This window comes from Anser anser (genome assembly GCF_964211835.1).
Source record: "Anser anser genome assembly, chromosome: 14".
Lineage (NCBI taxonomy): Eukaryota > Metazoa > Chordata > Aves > Anseriformes > Anatidae > Anser > Anser anser.
In genome coordinates, this window is record NC_139735.1 from 19,348,169 (window position 1) to 19,366,467 (window position 18,299).

At 38.7% G+C, this 18,299-nt stretch overlaps 1 protein-coding gene across 23 annotated transcripts in view; it reads right to left on the reverse strand.

The window, feature by feature from the left end:
• Positions 1-18,234, reverse strand: part of FABP6 (fatty acid binding protein 6) — an 80,912-nt gene extending 62,678 nt beyond the window's left edge. For 4 of the 23 annotated variants that reach the window (XM_083798138.1, XM_083798147.1, XM_083798146.1 and 1 more), the window contains exon 1: positions 16,709-17,877. Coding sequence is in view for 7 of the 23 variants with exons in the window: in XM_083798133.1 (XP_083654259.1) it covers positions 16,709-16,796; positions 17,313-17,369 (145 nt within the window). In the remaining 16 variants the exon portion in view is untranslated. The other 19 variants (XR_014572196.1, XM_083798133.1, XM_083798148.1 and 16 more) reach the window with 17 other exon arrangements.
• Between the last annotated feature and the right edge of the window lie 65 nt (positions 18,235-18,299).

The following is an 18,299-nucleotide window of genomic DNA, read 5'->3' on the forward strand; positions in this document are numbered from 1 at the left end:
ACGAAGCATCACTCTTGCTGTTTAATTTTTACATTTTTGAAATTAGTATAAACTATTCTGGGAAAAATGCATTTTTAAACCAGTTCTGGTTTTGCAGCCTACCTATGCCTATTAGAAGCATGGCATAAAACAAAAACACTTCTAACCAACTGTTCCAGTGAACAGAAATAAATTTAGGCTGGCAAAGGTATTGTTTCCTAGAAGAATATGTGTTACTGGGTATGGTGGTTTTAACCATAGTGGGAAGGAATTCCATCTGTTAAAATAAACTGAGATATACAGCTACATCAGCATATCCTAGGTACCGCACACTTGGCCCCTATTTTGTGATAAGCTTCCACATGGGGAATTAGATTAGCATAACTAGAGAGAAATGCAGCATAGCTATACCAACACACAAAGAGAGTGAAACAATTGTTGAAGACTTGGATTTTTCTTTCTATTATCGGTTGGGTACATGTGAAGGGAGAGTTTCAGTTGGACAACTTTGGAAACAAGAGAATTTGTATTATAAAAGATGCTAATATTGCATTGTCCTCTATAGGTAATTCAAGATCAGATAATACTGCTATTGCCCCAGTGAAATAACGTTTAAACATTCTGCACTATTTTCATACATTCTACTACCATTTAAGAATCTGCAGTACCTACCGAGCACCACTATTCGAGGTTCCTTCCCTAAGGCAGACATAGTACTTCACAACTTATTTTCTAGTATTTAAAAAAAGCAGTAAAAAAAAAAAATAGTGGTGAAATTGAGAATATGCCTAGAAAAATACAATGGTATGTGCTTCAATTACAGCATTGAAACTCCTGGCATACAGATACATTGTAAAAAATACTATACAGTCTCAGTAAACTCTACACTGAGAGTTGCTTTGATCAGCCAGAAAGGACAGGACATTAATTAGTACACAATAAAAATTCAAGTGTTTCTGATAATCTCTGCAATAGAAAAAATGGGGCTTCTGCAGCTTTAGAAGTCACTTGGCCAATGGAAGAATGGCAAAAATCTGAACTACCTCATTCCAGCTTTCTGACAGAGACACACTTACAAAGTCCTGACTTCACCCTTACCGCCAGGCTCCACAGGCCCTGCACAGCTCTGGAGAACAGCCTGACATGAGTGAAAGCACCCCATGAGACAGTGCAATCTTCCTGCTCATGTCCTGGTAATGACCACCTCTAAAATGCAACAGTTCAAATTTCATTGAAGTGTTCTGAAACTCTGTTCAATGTCCTAAAATAGCCTGTCAAAACTCTTCACGATTCCTGCTAACAAAACAACCCTCTCTGAATACAAACTAGAATCCAGTTTTGCACATTATACTTTGGCAAAACTTCCACTGACTTCAGCTGTCAAAGAGAACACAGACAATAATCATAACAACAAACGCTGGAGCTGAAATACGAGATCCAGCCACTCATATCTTATGAACTTCAGTTAAAAGGAACACACACCATGATTTTTAAATTGTCAAGATCAGTTTCAGCTACGTTAATCGTGTGCCTTTAGAGTTGGCAACAGATAGATATGCAGAAGCCATGGCTAACCACATGCTGAATGACACCGACAGAGGTGATGTTATGCCTTGGTGTTTGTAATTTCATGGACTAGTCTGTGACAGGAGCAAGGAAAAGGCCTTCTTGGAGTGATGCAGTCAAAGTGAAAACTAACTCCACATTCCCCAAACCTTTGAGCAGACAGCATTTATTATCTCGCAAATTTTTCCACTGAATCACAGAATCGTCTAGGTTGGAAGAGACCTCCAAGATCATCTAGTCCAACCTCAGTCTTCCCTGACCAGGAATCACCATGTGTCCTCATCAGTGAAAGATCAAGCCTATTACATTAATAATCTCTGACATGATTTTGTGGACCGGCTGCCAAGCACTTACCCTGGCCTAGCAAACCCCTGTGGCTTACTGACCATGGTATCAGAATCAAAACCTACTTTATTTTGGGAACAATTGTATGTTTTTTTCTATAGCTGAAGGCTTGAGTTAAAGGGACGCTCTGAATGAAAGCAACACAACAATTTCCCAACCATTGCCATCTAAGCACACCTTTAAAAGGTAACAGAGCATCCCTTGGCTTGAGGGATTCACTCTCTTGATTTGCAAAACATTTCCAAATAGCTTTTTTTCAGAGTTACATGTTATCAACAGATGATCCAGTAAAAGCAATTAAGGTGACCTGACTTCATCAAAGGAAGTGGATTGCCATGGGCCATCCTGATGAACTGTCAGGAAGGCAGGCTGAGCTTGAATTCTCCATAAATTGATCCCACCTGAAATTAGATTAGGTATCAGGTAAGAAAACATGCAAATCAAATGTGTAATACTGGTGGGGGACTTTTCCTTGAAATACACTTAGCACAAAAGGTTCTACGACTTCACATCCACAATAGACCACAACACGATTTGTTGATGAGAATAAATATCTGTAAGAGAACACAATGTGGTATACTGCAAAAAGCAAAATGGTTTAAGATCTAGAAAAGAATTAACATTTTCAGAAGTTCAGATGGCAAGAAATATAGGACACCACTTCTGTGTGGTTACTTCATTGCGCTAATGACTGAACTCTGCAGACTTGTGGCCAGACTGCATCTTAAGTGCTCTTATTTCAGGGGACACTGAAAGTCACTGCACACCAACCATATTGTGCTGCCAATGTGCAGGGACTGTTTGTGATTTGAAAGCAGGACAGCATTTTCTCCTTTGCATATTTAATGATCACAGGGTTTTAGCAAAGCAAGGTCTCTACAAATTTAGTAAGGGTCCTAAACCTCATTAGGGGGCACAAATACAAAATTGCTGATGGAATTACTGCACGTGACAACAAAGCATTACAGCATAGCTCTCCTTTTTATTAAGGGAAGGAAGGTATTTCCTACCTGAAACTAGGAAACACACAATTCCTCAATTCAAATGAAAAACTGCTCAGCACATGGCAGAGAAATGAAGAGATTTTGCAAGATTAACGTCATTGTTAAAGATGAGGTGGGATGACAGCACTTAGCTTCAGCTGCTGACACTATATGCGTCCCCTTAGGCAACCGACAAGACAACAACCTCCTCAACTAGTCCTAATTTTGTGGGAGGAAATGAAAGGGGGAGAAGGACCTTAATTTGAAAAGCTAAGGATTTGTATGATCATCCAAAGAAAGTGAGGACATAAGGACACAATGATCCTCTCTTCCTGCTACAATCTCCCTCTCTAAAAACCTTGATCAAGATCAATCTCTGTAGATTATTTCCTTATATATTCTCCCCTCAATATCTGTGCTATTTCACAGTCCATAATAAACTTGAAGTTTCTATTAAACAATAGGGTCCATTCATTTATTTATTTTTTAATCAAGAATACAAAAATACACAGAGTAGCCAGAGACATGCACAGTCTGAGGTATGTCTTCAGCATCAGAAGAGCTGAAAACACTTGTCTATGACAACAGCATTTCTTGGCTTGGTAAACCATGCACGTCACATGAGGCCTGAGGAAGTAAGAGGGTAGATAAAAGGAAATTCTGTGGAAGGACAGAAAGAAAAGATAGACAGACAAAGGCAGAATGAGAACCAATCCTCTAGTAAATCATCACCAAAAAAAATCCAGGAAAAAAAAATCTGGCATAAAAAATTGTTAACTGCAAGTTTTTATTCTGATTTTGGTCAAAGAACCGAGCATCTGATAAAGGGATGGAATGTGTGCATCAGCCACAGACATTAGCATACACAAATGGGCCATGACCCCTCCAACTGTTGTCAGTGCTTTGTGTGCTTGCACGCTTGCAGACACCATGAGGGACAAATTCATCCTTGGTGTAATCGGATTAAAAAGTCAGTGAAATTACATCAGAAATGAATATTACCCTGAATATCTTTGTATTGATGTGATTATATGGTATGGGAAGACTCCAGCTCAGCGTGGTGTTTCTGTCACATGAGAACTGCAGACCTCAATACCAGCTGCCTTTTTTTTTTTTTTCCTTTCCCTCTTTTAAAAAAAACAGAGCGCTTAACTGGATGACATTGCTAAGCAGTATTCTACAGCTTTCATTACTGGTTTGGCCTTTCTAGGTGAAGAGGAAAAGCCTGAAAATCTTGGATACATTGTCATTTATGCCACAATCTTCTGCCCTTTCAACAGTTTCCAAACCTTTATCACAAGAGGAAGCAAGAATCAAGTTAGCATGGAATCCTAGGCTCCACAGTGTCTCCATTTTACAACTTTCAAAACATTAAAAATAATTTGTAAATAAAGATACAATTACAAAAGGTACCAGTTATGAATGGCATGCAGTCAATAAGACAAGACTGTCAGACAAAAGTTATTCATTCTTACTTGGGTAAAGTGTGACTTCAAGAGGGACAAGTATACGTGCACTTTTGAAAAGTATCTGGAAAAATCACAATACTTTTTTTTTTTGATGTTACTGTGGTGCTTAGCTCTCTGACTTGTAGCCAATTCATATGCAATTGTTGCATATAAAGCAACATCTAGCCAGAAAACACATTTACCTTCACTGTCAGTTTTATTGAAATGCATCCAATTGGTCATCTAAACCAATTAGGAAGAAATCTGATTGTGTCAATAACTCTTAAGGACAGAAATTAATTTGGAATTCAGGGAATAACTAGAGACATCTGAAAGACTAATCATCTTGTTACTGTGTCTTCATCAAGGGTAATAGCAGTTACACACCACTTTTCATCCTCAAGTTGTTTTTAAACATTCATTGTAATTAAACCACATCATATCTCTGTGAATGAAAAGTTATTGTCTGTATTTCACAGTTAGCAACCCTGAAGCTACAAATAACTGATAAAAAGGACACAGCGTCAGATACATGTTGGCAGCTCAGCTCTGCTTCAGCTAGGGAAGTAGAATGGTTCCAAATGATTACTACTCAATGCTATTTCCTTTACTGTCCTGTCTCCTTACACTGTGCCAGCATAAAATCCTAAATGACAATAGACTATGTAGGATTCATATTACTATACATAATTGAGGTCCGTTGCCATCCCTGTTATTGATATTTGACATGAAGTTTATCTCCAGGGACCAGAGTTAAGGAAAAGCCACACCTCAACAGCTGAAGGTACTGTTAATCTTGGAATCAACAGAACCTGTAGATATAGAGCACAGCCTCAGAAACACTACTGCATTTCCATAACCAAAGAACAAGGAATTGCTTTGATATATTTTTATTGAATGCAAAACAGACTTTTGTAATTTCATGTCCCATACAGAAGAACTGTGTAGGAAGTACTAAATTAATTGCCATGCTAACTCACCTATCGCTAAGGTTAGGCCCCCTATTTATCACTAGAGCTAGGATAACATAGCCAAACAATGACAAATGAGTTAAGTTTGTGCACACCATGTCAATAATGCATTACATGTCTGGATGTCAGTAGCAGATGCATTTCAACCCACAAGGTATGTCAAACCAACTAATTCTTGAACAGAGCAGCCATTAATTTGAAATAGGTATTTTCACACAGAAGGACAGATCAGGAGAGGAACAACATTTCAGGTCGGATCTGGGCTTACTATTCAAGGATAAAAATGCAACACTTATGTGTGATACAAATAGTCTTTCAGGTACTGCAGGAAAAGCTGCATAATCTCTCAGTTCATATAGTTACTTGTTACATATAGGTAGAAGAGCTAATACGGCTCATGGAATTCATACACATGGACTTAGGAAATGCTGCAGAGAAAGACCAGACAAGACTCAGGAACAACTTTACAGGTAAAATGAAGACCAGTGCTTAAGTTTCTTCTCATTCAAAGAGTGGTAGTATTAACAAGCTTGCGTGTTCCTGGAAACAAGGGGAAAAGAGAACGGGTCATAAAAAAAAAAAAAAGGAAGTACTTAGAAGCCCCAACAGTCTTTTTTACTTCAAGGCCTGAGGCAAGACTGGCACTTTTTTTTTTTTTTTTTTGTCTTTTTGACTTTTGAAGCACTACCCAGAAGTTGTTCCAGACAAAGATGCTGCAGCAACCAGATTCCTTTATCAATTCAGCAGAATAATTCCAGAACAACAAACAGGCTTGAGGACATAATACTGTTGAGAATAACTTTACAGTACGAAAATCCAGTTATCTATTTAGACCGAACTCTGCTCTGGTAAGTCAACTCATAGCAACAGATATCTGATTCTAAAGAGCACAGACATATCTATAATGTTATCTTTTGTGCATATAACATCTGACAAAATATTCTAAGTTCTGTACAGCAAATCATCTGTAGGCCCACAAAATGACTCTCCTTACAGCACTAGTATGTTCCACCCCTGCCAGAAGATTTTTTTACCTGTGGGGCTGTCCACATGTTGAGGTGGGTGCAGCTGCACGTTTGTTCTACTTTCCCGAACTGGACAAAGGTGAGACATAAAACCATTGTTAATCCACAGCCTTTTAAACACGTAAGTATACAATTGCCTTAGCAGGAAGAGACCTGTTCCCCTGCAAGGCCCTTAATTCACATAGCTTCATAGGTTAAGCTAACCTGACACCATCTGAACACGTCCACATACACATGCTGTCAAGTTAGCTCCTGACTGGCCTCGTGTCATAAAGAAGAGGCATCTTTCAGATGCAGACAGTTATCTGAAAGGAAACGGATGGCAATCTAAATTCAATTTATGTAACAACATAATGCTCATGATTTTGGTGGCTGATAAACTGTTCTAGGTTGAATTCTACGAATGAGTTCTATTATCCAAAGGTGTAATTCACCCATTCTTCCAGCCAGGTCTATTTCTCCTTCAAAACGTTTTAAAACCACTCATACAACGTCACTGAGCAGTGTACAGTTTACAGTCAAATGTCTCATCTAATTTAGAAAGCTCTGTTTCTAGATCCATCGTAAGACATATTTCCACACTGATGTTACTGCAGCTGCCCACTAATCCTGCAGTTACATCATTTTGCTTTGGTCTTAGCTCTTCGCTGTAGGCCAGCGGGCAGGTCTCTGTGACAGACTATATAACAAGTACTCATTTAAGAGAATCATCCTTCTCTTCCTTCTTTTTTTCTCTTTCAAAGAACATAGGCTATGTAAGTCAGTTCTGCAAAACAATTTAAGAACCAGAGATCATAACAAGCATTTTAAATGCCAGCTCAACACAATATTTAAAAGAGGAAAGATAATTACTAACAGCACTAAAAATTAAAAGGATTTGTTTAAAAGGAAGTGTGAATAAATAGCTTGGGAATTACACAAAAGAACTAGATATACTTGAGACACCTTCATCAAATTGTTTTCATTTAGAAAAAGATGATCTTGTTCAATAGATATATATTAAAAGGTAAATATTCATATATTTTACTCTAACAACATAATACTATATAGATAGCAATGCAGGTGTTCATAATAACTTTGGGGGAAGAAGGTGTAGGAATAGCAGAGAAACATCTGAAGAGTACTTTCACTTAGAGCAATTTGGTCCACTCCAAACAAAAACATTTTAAAGTGGTTATGATCAAACACAACTTGCAGCAGTTTAACAGATTGCAGCTAGTTGGCTGAGACGCAGTATGAGACAGTGGATCTCATTTTCTCTCTTTTTTGTTGTGAAATGAATAACACTAGTTTACAGAGTAGTAAAATATACCCCTGGTGAGGACCTGTAGAAGAGCTTTCTCTTCTAGAAGAGAAATAATGTTTAAAACTAGTGAGGTCTACAGGGTAGTTGGAGTGGATTCATACAGGCTGTTAGAGCAACTTGGATTACACGGGGCCATGTGTTAAATTTGCATCCCTTAGTTACACACCCGTATCATTTACAAGTTTGTTTACAAGTCCCAGTTGAGTTAGGCAGTATATGGGCTTAGTAAAAGAAAGACATGAACACCAAAATGTGCAAGTCAAATACTCAATCTACCTTTAAAATGGCTTATCAAGCTTTTTACCCCCTCAGTCCAGTCAGACAAAATTGGATGTAACACTAAGTGCTGACATTTTCTAAGAAAAACAGAGGGATGCCAATATCCTTCTGAAAACATTCTTTCCACTTCCATGAGTAACCCGCCTTCCAGCACATATGCAAAACAAAGTAATTGACTGCCTATTTTTGTAGAAACAAAACAAAACAAGCATAATCCAATTTGTAAGTAGTAGTTGTGGCCACCCTATTCAGATATGAAAGTTTTTGTCCCTATCTTTGCCTCTTTATCACTTCACTAAACATAAACTTGAATATAGGTGCACTCTATTTCAGATTTCAGGACAGTACATCTCATATATATATATATATATATATATACACACTCACACACACATATGTACGTATGTATGTATTTTACCTGCAGCAACAAGGAATTCTTCAGCAAGAATGAAAAGAATTATTTAACATCTAAGCAACACTCTGCAAATAACTAATATTAAGCCAAAATACTAAAAGAATCCTAAACAACAGATTTCATGTCAGGTATTTTAAAATACGAGTAACACAGTAATGTGCAGAATCCTCTGTTAGGTAATACGATTAAGTACTTGTAATTGAGAGTCTAATGTTTCAGCCAAATACCCACCATTATTTGATTATTGCATTTTCAGTTACCCTGACATACAATAAAATTTCTTTTGCCAAAAAAGAGGTGGCCATCAGTAAATAGCGAACATATTTTTTTCAGAAATGCTATGCAAATTCTTGCAGCTCCCTTTTTCTGGTACAAAGAATGAAAGTTGCTGTGCTCAACCTGTTAGAAAATCTAGTTGGATGTGATCTGATAGACACAATGAAACCCGCGAGCTGTTACAAAACTGCTAATGGGCTCAAAGGAATTTGAAAGATTTGGTATACTTGCAGATTTACAGCAAATATTTGTACAATATTTTCTCTTGCTGTTATCTTTATATGGATAACACATGGATAAGGGATATATAAATATCCCTTCATCTTTCATAGTTCTAAGATTCTTTAACTCATGCGAAATATGTGGCCAGAAAATCTTCAATAAATACTTATTGCTTTGATTATTTGCATCAAACATTCCAAGGAGCTTTCTCACAAATTGCATTCTTAAATAATTAAGGGAGATTGAAGGAAAAAACAAAACAGAACAAAAATTAATGGAGTAAGATGATGTATGCATAGAGGAAATAATTGTATTTACACCCTAATTAGAAAAAAGAACAAGTCAAGAAAAGAGAGAATTTGCATGGGTAAGAACAGAAGAGTCAGGCAATGCCAAAAGTGAGATTGCACACATCTTTTGTCCCCTGATACATATTTGTTTAGATAGCCTTTAAATAACTGGTTGCACTTCTCAGTATTGTATCATTCATTTTTCAAACCTTTAGTCGCACAGATTGGTCTATTTCTGAGAAAACATCCTGAAACTAACTTGCATATATAATATCACAAGATCTATTGCATTGAATGAAATATAATTTGTGATCATTTAATCGTGATGCGATTTTGTTTTGCTGACTGGAATGGTTGAGGCTTAGAGCCAGAGTGCTTGGCTTTTGATAAATTAACCTTTCATTTCCATTTAATCACTTTACACTTTTCAAACGAAACTTGAAGTTTTCTCTTCCATAGGTGCCTCAAAGAACTAGAGCTTAGAATGTAAATACTTACACAGCCTTAGTTACAAGCAGCTCCTGTCATAGTAAAAAATATCTTAATAGCCATGCACAATGCACAGAATTTATTAAATTAGACATTCTTGACTAGAACTTCAGAGCCAAGGAAGGAGGAAACAGATCTAAGAATCTGTTCTATATTCTGGCAGAATATATATATCTGTTCTATATCTGGCAGAACACTGCTACTTATACAAATAAATCTCTGGGTGATTCAAAAAACATCATAATCATGGCTTGATGCAGTACCTATGATGAAAGAGGACACGATGGCAGGGAGATAAAGCCACAGGGAAGCTTCTAAACCTCCCTCCCAGATGGGCTAGAACCTAACCCTTGCAAGGGTACCTTGCAAACAATTGCTTCAGTTAAAATCTCACTATGAGAAATAAAAGCTGCATGGCAAGGCCTCACTTTGGAGAGCCTTATTCCATCAGAACAGAGCATCCATAAAAAGAATTGTTCTGTAATACTTTCCATGAGCAAACTCTTCTGCTGCATGAGCCATTACTCAGTGGTAGGATGCTGATGTAGCACTGATTCAGGGAAAGACTGAGTCATTTAGTAAATCATTTGAGTGTTCTGTAGGGATCTGCTACTCAAATCCAGGTAAGGCCCAGACCTGTTTGCCATGTCAGGGCCGTATTTCAGTGAGTAACTGACACACACTGTGGCATAAACCTCACTGAAAAAGAAAAAAAAAAAAAAATAAGGAATGATTAGTTTTCACTCAAAGTTTTCTCTCCAATTTAAAAATCGAAGGGGTAAAACTCCAGAGAATACAGAGTAGTTATCTATCAACTAATTACTGGTAGAATGTCAAGGGAGATGGTATCATCAGGCATCAAGAAAGAAGAAAGGAGCTAGAATCTAACAACCAAAGGGAAGATCCTGAAAAGATCACCATGGTAAATCCTTAAATAAACACAGGAGCCAAACCTAAACAAGCATTCTGCTAAAATAAGCTTCCTGCAAACCTATGGACTCTTAAAGCCACAACTGTTTTAGAGTTATAGAGTTAATTATAACTACAGTTAAAGGACACTGAAGAACTACAGGAGAATTTCACAATTAAGTGTCTACACAATGTTCTTGGCAAGACACAGTAGCTCTTTCATTCCCCATCAAACCTAGGAAGTTTGATTAGAAATATTTCAGAGTTTGAAAACATTCCTTTGATTTTCCCATAAATTTATCATCTTGGAACTGAGATGTAAGTTCTCACTTGTAAAAACCTATAAATGTGAATGGACATGTGATCAGGGTACAAAAGCAGCAGCTAGACATGGTAAAAAGGAGCATATACAGGTATTCACGCTAAGAACATTTAAAATAATTATGTGTACATTACAGTTGAGTCACAAACTTAGAACAGAAGACCATATCCAATGCAGAATATATAAAGGTTTGCATTCCCACAGGAGAGAAGAGCACTGTTTTAGAATACTTGAAGCAAAATGTTTCCCTTTGTATTAGATTTTTTTTCAGTACCACCTTTTATTTATGCTAAAACATTGAAATTCATGCTAAAAGATCATCTAAAACTTGAGTAATAATTTATTCTATTGTGTTCATCACACAAGGAAGACTTTAAGCAAGAAAAAAAGAATTTAACATCTAAAAGAAACAAGTTCTTGATTTCCCTAAATCTTAAATTCAGTAACAGTCCCCAAGCATGTTGCTCTTGGCACTAACGCAGTCACCCAGAGAATATACCGGTTACAATTTGCAAAACATGGAGAACACAAAACACACAGCATTGTTTTAGAACAGGAAAACTAAGCTTTCCTAAAATCACTGGTGAAAATTAAAAAAAAACAATTGTCGAGGAAGAACAATTCTGTAATACTTAAATCTGTTTAAAGAACTTAGATTTAAAAAAAAAAGTTTATTTCTGAATAAAGAATTGGAAATTGCATTAAGTACTGATTTAGTTACAAAATCAATAAGAGAGCTGAAAGCCTTTATGCTTTCAAGAATACTTGGCCTTAGTGCTCAAACTGAGACCAAACGCAGCTAGATGCCTCACCCCATTGGTCACTAATTGCCCTACCAGACACTCGTTAATGTTTGCAGACCCTTCCTTATCTATTCCAAATACAGCAGTGCTCACGATAATCACAATTTTAATGTTTAAATTGAGAAATGAGCGTACCTAGATAGTCAGAAGGACAGATGTTCATCCGAGGAAATCATTTCAAAGCTAGCTTAGAGTACCTTTTTGAATCACTCTCCTGAGAGTGTTTCTCCACTACCTACACAGAGCTCCTAAAATGGCCATTTAATTTAGGCACCTAAAACTAGGTCATGTAAATACCTCCCATTTTGGCTAAGCTGCTCTTGAAAAATGAACTTTCTTAGTCATTTAGGTCCATGTTTACCAATTAGCATATTCCAGACCAAAGCTACCCCGTGTATCAGAGCAGCAGAACAGAAGTACTTTCCTGCCTGACCGGCTCGATGAACAAGTAGTCGGATGGGCTGCCAGGGCACCATGAGGTTTGCACCTCCAGCAAGAAGGAACTGGAGTATTTCATACCGACCTCAGGCACAAGGCAGTTCATGTGCTGGCAGAGTGACATCCTAGCCCAACAGCTTCTTCTAGGTACACTGATCCATCTCATGGCCACAGTACCGCAAAGGCTCACATCCTGAGAAGACTTATGAAACTCTGTGAACTCTGCTCTTCAATTTTTTGATTACACCTTAGACAATTTTGCTTTCCTGACTCTCCAAGTCTCAGTGAAATTGATCACTCTAGCAGGTCTCTAGAAAATTGAATCATAAATGAATTCATTCATTCCACACCACAACTTTTAATACTGATAATAAGCACCTGTGGAAAAGGACTAGCGTATATGTGTGAGAAGAGAACTGGCACTTGATCTGTTAAGAATAAGTTATAATCAATAAGTTAATCATTGAATAATACTGATCAGGGTTTGAGACAGTACATACCCTGCTTTTAGCACATGTTAAGTGTAGGTTTTTTCTTTAGCTTACACTACTGAAAGATTTTTTTTTTTGTTAAAAGACAGTTATAATGTATGTACCCTTAGAAACTAGACATAAGGCTTTTGATCCTGAAATATGAAACATTAGTATTAGCGACTTTACATCTTCAGATTTGTTTTATTTTATTTGAATGGAACATGCAGAGATACAGCGTAGATATCACAAGTACCTACAGAGGCACAAATTTCAGAGGATGGCAGAAATCAGATTACAAGATAAAGCAGGAAGTAGTTTCAGACCCACACTTCTTTAAAATTATAAGAGAAGTGCAAGACATGTCAGCAGCGAGCTAATGCTAGTGCTTTGTCCCAAGGGCTCACTTACATTTGCTATTTTTTTTAAGCAACCCAAAGAAATGTAGCAATGTAATTAACTTTTCAAGTTCCAGGGTAGACTTCTGGGGTACTTCATGCATGCATACAGTGAGATTTTATGAATTCTTTAAAACCATTCGTAAACCTCATAAAAATAGCTCAACATTCATATAGCCACTAAAATCAGTTACCAAACATAATTGGAATGAGGGACTTTTTTTTTTCCTCCACAATCAATAAAGAAGTTCGAAAACAGTTTAAACGTACAGAAAATAACTGTCTTAAGAGCGGTACTTTCCCAACTTGTTATAGACGCACCAAGACTGCAGCATATGATGGAGACCCAACTTTTACTTTGTTACTTGCTTACACTCCTCTGCCTTGCTTAGATACATGGGCTTTCATTGCTTACACTTTTTCTTTTAAATACGAAAGCCTTGAATATTTCACAATAGCGGACCATGACTTGGAAGCACTGAATAATGTTACAATGGATTTAATAGCACAGTATGAAACTGTAGTACCTAAACCCTGACTTGCAGAAGGTTTTTGAGACCCTCAGACCTTGCTCAGGGTCACGGGAAATTGTTGCTGCTATGACAGCCACAGGAATCTGTTGCCACTATGATCCAAACTGACCAAGGGAGAAACCTTGTGTTTCCCACACTATGCTATGTCTCAGTGTTGCTGCTGAAGGACCAGCAAAGACTGGAGCTATTGGTTGTACACAACGCACAATCCCTTGAGGTGTGGAGCCACAGAATCTCAGCAAGTTTGTTACTGCTTCAAAGTCTAAGTCTCTAACCTAAACATCTTATGTAACAGTCTAGATACTAGAAAAAAAAAATCTGCTATCCAACCAAGACACTATAAACACTCCCTATAAATAATCCATAAAATATATAAAGCCATATATCCACTTCAGTCTTTTATATGCCTACATTAAGACAGAGCAATCGCAGCGTGAATGGACACAGAAAACATACGTGTACCCAGCCAGCCTGGATACCAGTAACAACGCAAATTCTGGCTACCAAGCAATTACCAGGGTGCAGCCCATTCTTGAGTCTGCTACCACAGCTTCACTGGTAACAGTGGCTAAATCAACTTACAGGATGCCCAGTATTTCTGCATATGCTGCAAAAATCCATTTTGGCTTCGCTGTAATCCTAATTATACTCCATTTATGTACATTGTTCCGTTGCAACCTTGCAGCATAGATGTGATTACCCGTTGTGTTGTCCCCTTCCTGGTAGTGCATTTTATGGAACTTGGTGCAGACAGAATGACATCGTTACCACTACACAACATCTTAAAACTATACGTACCACCACAACACACACAGCTGAAACACATACATGCTGTGACTGTTCACATACTTCAAAATTTCCTATTCATATTTACTTCAGTGCAACAATACTGACCAATTCTGGTCAGGACAGAACAAATCAGTATCATTAATTAGTATCTGGCAGCACAAGCCTTTAAACAGTCAAGTCTGCCAGAGCTGATCCTTATCACTTCCCAGCTTACTCACACAAACAATTCTTCCAGCGCTGTATACCCATACATATAGATACAACCATATCTGCTTCTTACAGGCACCACACAACCACATCACATCCGTTCAGTCACTCAGCTCAAGCTTACTACAGCTTCTCCTGCCACCCCCAGTCTGCCAAAATGCAGTTAGCACATCTTCATAAAGCTTTGCATTTTTCCTGCTTTCAAATTCATGATATTTACTCCAATTTTATGAGCTCCTTCCTCTCTTAAATTCATAGTTTCTTTTACTTATGGCCTGTCTGCCAATTGCTAAACACAGACTCATTTTAATCTACAGCAAGTGTGCACGAGTACAATTTGTTTCATTAACTTCATTCATATGATTTTGGCAGTTTGTAAAGGCTGCAGGATAGAAACAAGGCCCCAGCTATGCTAATCACTATGCAAACCAGCCACAGGAAGGCAAACCCTATCCTCAAGAGACTAAAGGCTAGATTTAAAATAAACAGAAATTAAGTGGTGATCAAAGAAGTTTGGGATGGAGAAAAGTTAAAAAGCAAACGCTTTTTTGTTCAGTGGACAAGTTTCATCCTGCATCTACATGCCTACTGTTAGCACACTCCCATCTAAGGGCTACCCATGGTATCATATTTCTGTTGGCCACTAGATTAGAGTGGCATACAAATGTCCTTATTTACCTCTTTTTAAAAGCACGTATAGCACCTTTGAACATGTAAATAATATTGCCAAAGAGCTGTTTACATAGCATTTTTAAGACCCTCTTGCTGGGCCAGGCACATTATCTCCTGTTTGTTATTACAATGAAACAATTCAAGCAGTGTTAACAAAACCATACACCCAAGTTTGTTTCCTCTGCTTTGCATAAGGACTGCTGGGGACTCCAGTAGAAGTAAAAGATTAGTTTTAGCATTTTAATGGTGACTGTCTGCCATAAGCTACACCTGATGAAAAGCAGAGTGGCTTTCAGTAAGCATTAATCTCCCTGAAGTTTTGGAAGAGGAAATGTTCCGTTTTATGTCCATCCTTTACAGAAGTTGAATTTAACACAACAAAAAGCTTGCTGGGCAGAGCTATGTCCCATTAGCTCAAGGACTAAGTAGTCTTTTCATATTAGTTGGTAATTTCTTGTAGGCTCAGAATTTACTGCTGTTCTTCTTTGCTACAGCAGAGCAGCACTAGAGAAATGAACTGTGGCTAACTGAACTGACCAGAGAGCACAATTAAATTCACCAACCACATGAGGCGCCTACACAAGCCATGCTGTTTTATAGTAAGGACCACACCAGTTCTGGATTCTCCTTCATGAAAGCTGTCTGGCAGCTTTGCTTTTGCAAACTTCTCTGAGCCTCCTGATAACCAGAAGTTTTTGAAATACAGTGCTACCTCTCTTGAGTAAGGGACAGCTGAGCAAAAGATAGAACACATTACAATAAGCATCCCTGCACCCTGCCAATCCTACTAACTAACCCGATGCCTTTTCCTCACAATGTCAGACTTGGGTTGAACAAATAGATTACTGTGAGTGTGAGACAGTGTAGGGAAACCAGCCTTAGAACAGCTGAGCATAGCTCTGACAAGCAGAACGATCCTGTGTATGCAGAGTATGGTTTGGTCTACTGTTGAAATACAGTTGGAGTACCTCCAAGCACAGTCAGGTTCTCTGCGTAGGAAAGTAATATAAAAACAGTTCTGGTATTACATATGAGCTATCTTCACTAATGGCTTTTTAATCTGCTCTAGGACTCAGCTGAATAAGGTAAAAAGTTCCTCCTGTGTATCACTTGTTGTCACAATCACACAGAACAAAATAATGAGAGGAAAGAACCAGCAGATCACTTCTTTGATATCACACGCTCCTTCAAGATAAGAATTCTTTCTGCATCATTTGCAGCTTCTGCAAACCTTCCAGCGCCACTGTTGCATTCTCCTTGGCAGAATAAACAGAAAAAAAAAAAAAAAACAAAATCTCAGATCTGAGCTAAAACCAAAAACCTTGCTGAGGGCTAGCTCTGAAATTAAGGTAATTCAGTGGCAACGCAAACTTTCTCACTATTCTCTGGAAATCTGAGAAAGAACATAATTCTGAGAAAGAGCCCCTTAGGGGCTCTTGGACAGTTGCCATCTTTTGAAGTGTTACAGCCTGAGGATACAGAAAACAGGTCTTTTGCAAATTTGGTCAAACAAAAATGTTTCAAAATGATTTAGGCAGTAATATTAATGGTAGGCAGTTTGGGGAAAGCTTACCACATCTGATTTCTTTCAAACCACAGATCATACGCTGAATCCATCTGCTGTTTCCCTGTGATACAGATCGACAAAGCTGCAAGCAAGGCTGGGAAAAAAAAAATAAAATCAGTATCTACTACTCATTCCCCCAATAAACACATTCTATTCTACCCACTCACACTACCAAACCATTGATTTAATAAATACAGTGGTAAGACATAAAAAGGTATTAAGCAGTTTTATTTTTAGCAAATTTAAGTCTAGTTCTAATCTATGTCTCCAGAAATACGCCTGCCTGTTCTTCCTGATGTTCCTGTATGTTTCTTATACACGTTACAGCACCATGCAAAGAAAAGCATTACGAGACACAACAGGCAGAGCCTTTATGTATGTAAGTCAAACCACAACGTTCAGGTCAACAGAGTACGTTATATTATCTACTAAAATCCTGTAGCTTGCACGATCACGTTTTACTAGCAGTTAAACATAGCTTTTTGCTTTTAAAGAATACCCCAAGACCTCATTTATTTTAAAAATTGCTTTTGTTACTGTAATCCTTCAACAGCACATAATTTTGTCTTCCTACAGTGGAAAAAAAGGCAAGTATACTACCAGGCCTTACACTGGGCCAAGGATTTCTCCTTGCATCTCTTGCAAAAGTTTCATTGGTTCTTGGCATCCATTACCTATAAGCTTCTATAGAAAAAAGTGGGGTGTAACTCTATTTCTAGCATAAGTATGTGCTTGGTAGCAACTTCAAAACCTGAAAATAGAAGCCACTAACTTGAATGAATAGGAATATTTTATTTTTAAAGAGAATCTTACAGGTTTTACTTGTTACTTTTCAGGAAGTTCCATTTGTTGCTGAGCAATGTATCCCTCACCCTAACATCAGGAGAAATAAAACCCTTTTGTCTCTTTTTTTTTTTCCCTCATTCCTCCCTCTTTAACGATTCCCTCCTTTCTAAAAGCTATCAGCTTCCCCAAATGTAAAGCGACACATGAAACAACTAACTTTTCTTCAGGAAATACAAGATTTCCTACCTGGGGGGAAAAAACGCCCACCGATACCAACTCCTGACCCCACAGGCAGACAACCCCAGGCCCAGCACGCCAGGTAGGCAAACGCTCGCTGCTCTCCCTCCCCCTTTCGCCACCCCGCTCTCCGCCTTCGCCAACACACCCTTGTTCACCTTTTAAAGCCCAGATTTCCCTCACGGCAGGCACCAAGCCCCCCATTTCCCTCACGTTCTCTCTTTTCCTGTGCGTTTTCCCCACAACCCCTCACCCGACGAGGGCCCTGCTCGACCCCGCAGCAGGGGGCCCCCTCAAGGAGCCCTAGAGAGCGCGCGCGCCCCCCCCCGGCCGCCCCCTGCCCCCGCCATTTTCTCCCCCCCTCCCCACCCGCCGTTAGGGCGCATGCCGAGCGCCGCGCGGCTCCAGCCTCGCGCCCCCCTGATGGATGTCAGCCCCCGCCAATCAGCGGCCTCTCGCGGGAGCGGCTCCTCCCTCCGCCAATGGGGCGGCGGGACGGCCCCAGCGGCCCAGCCCCTCCGGGCCGTAGCGGCCTGTGAAGCTCCTGGCCCCGCCCCTTCTTCCTCTTCCCGGC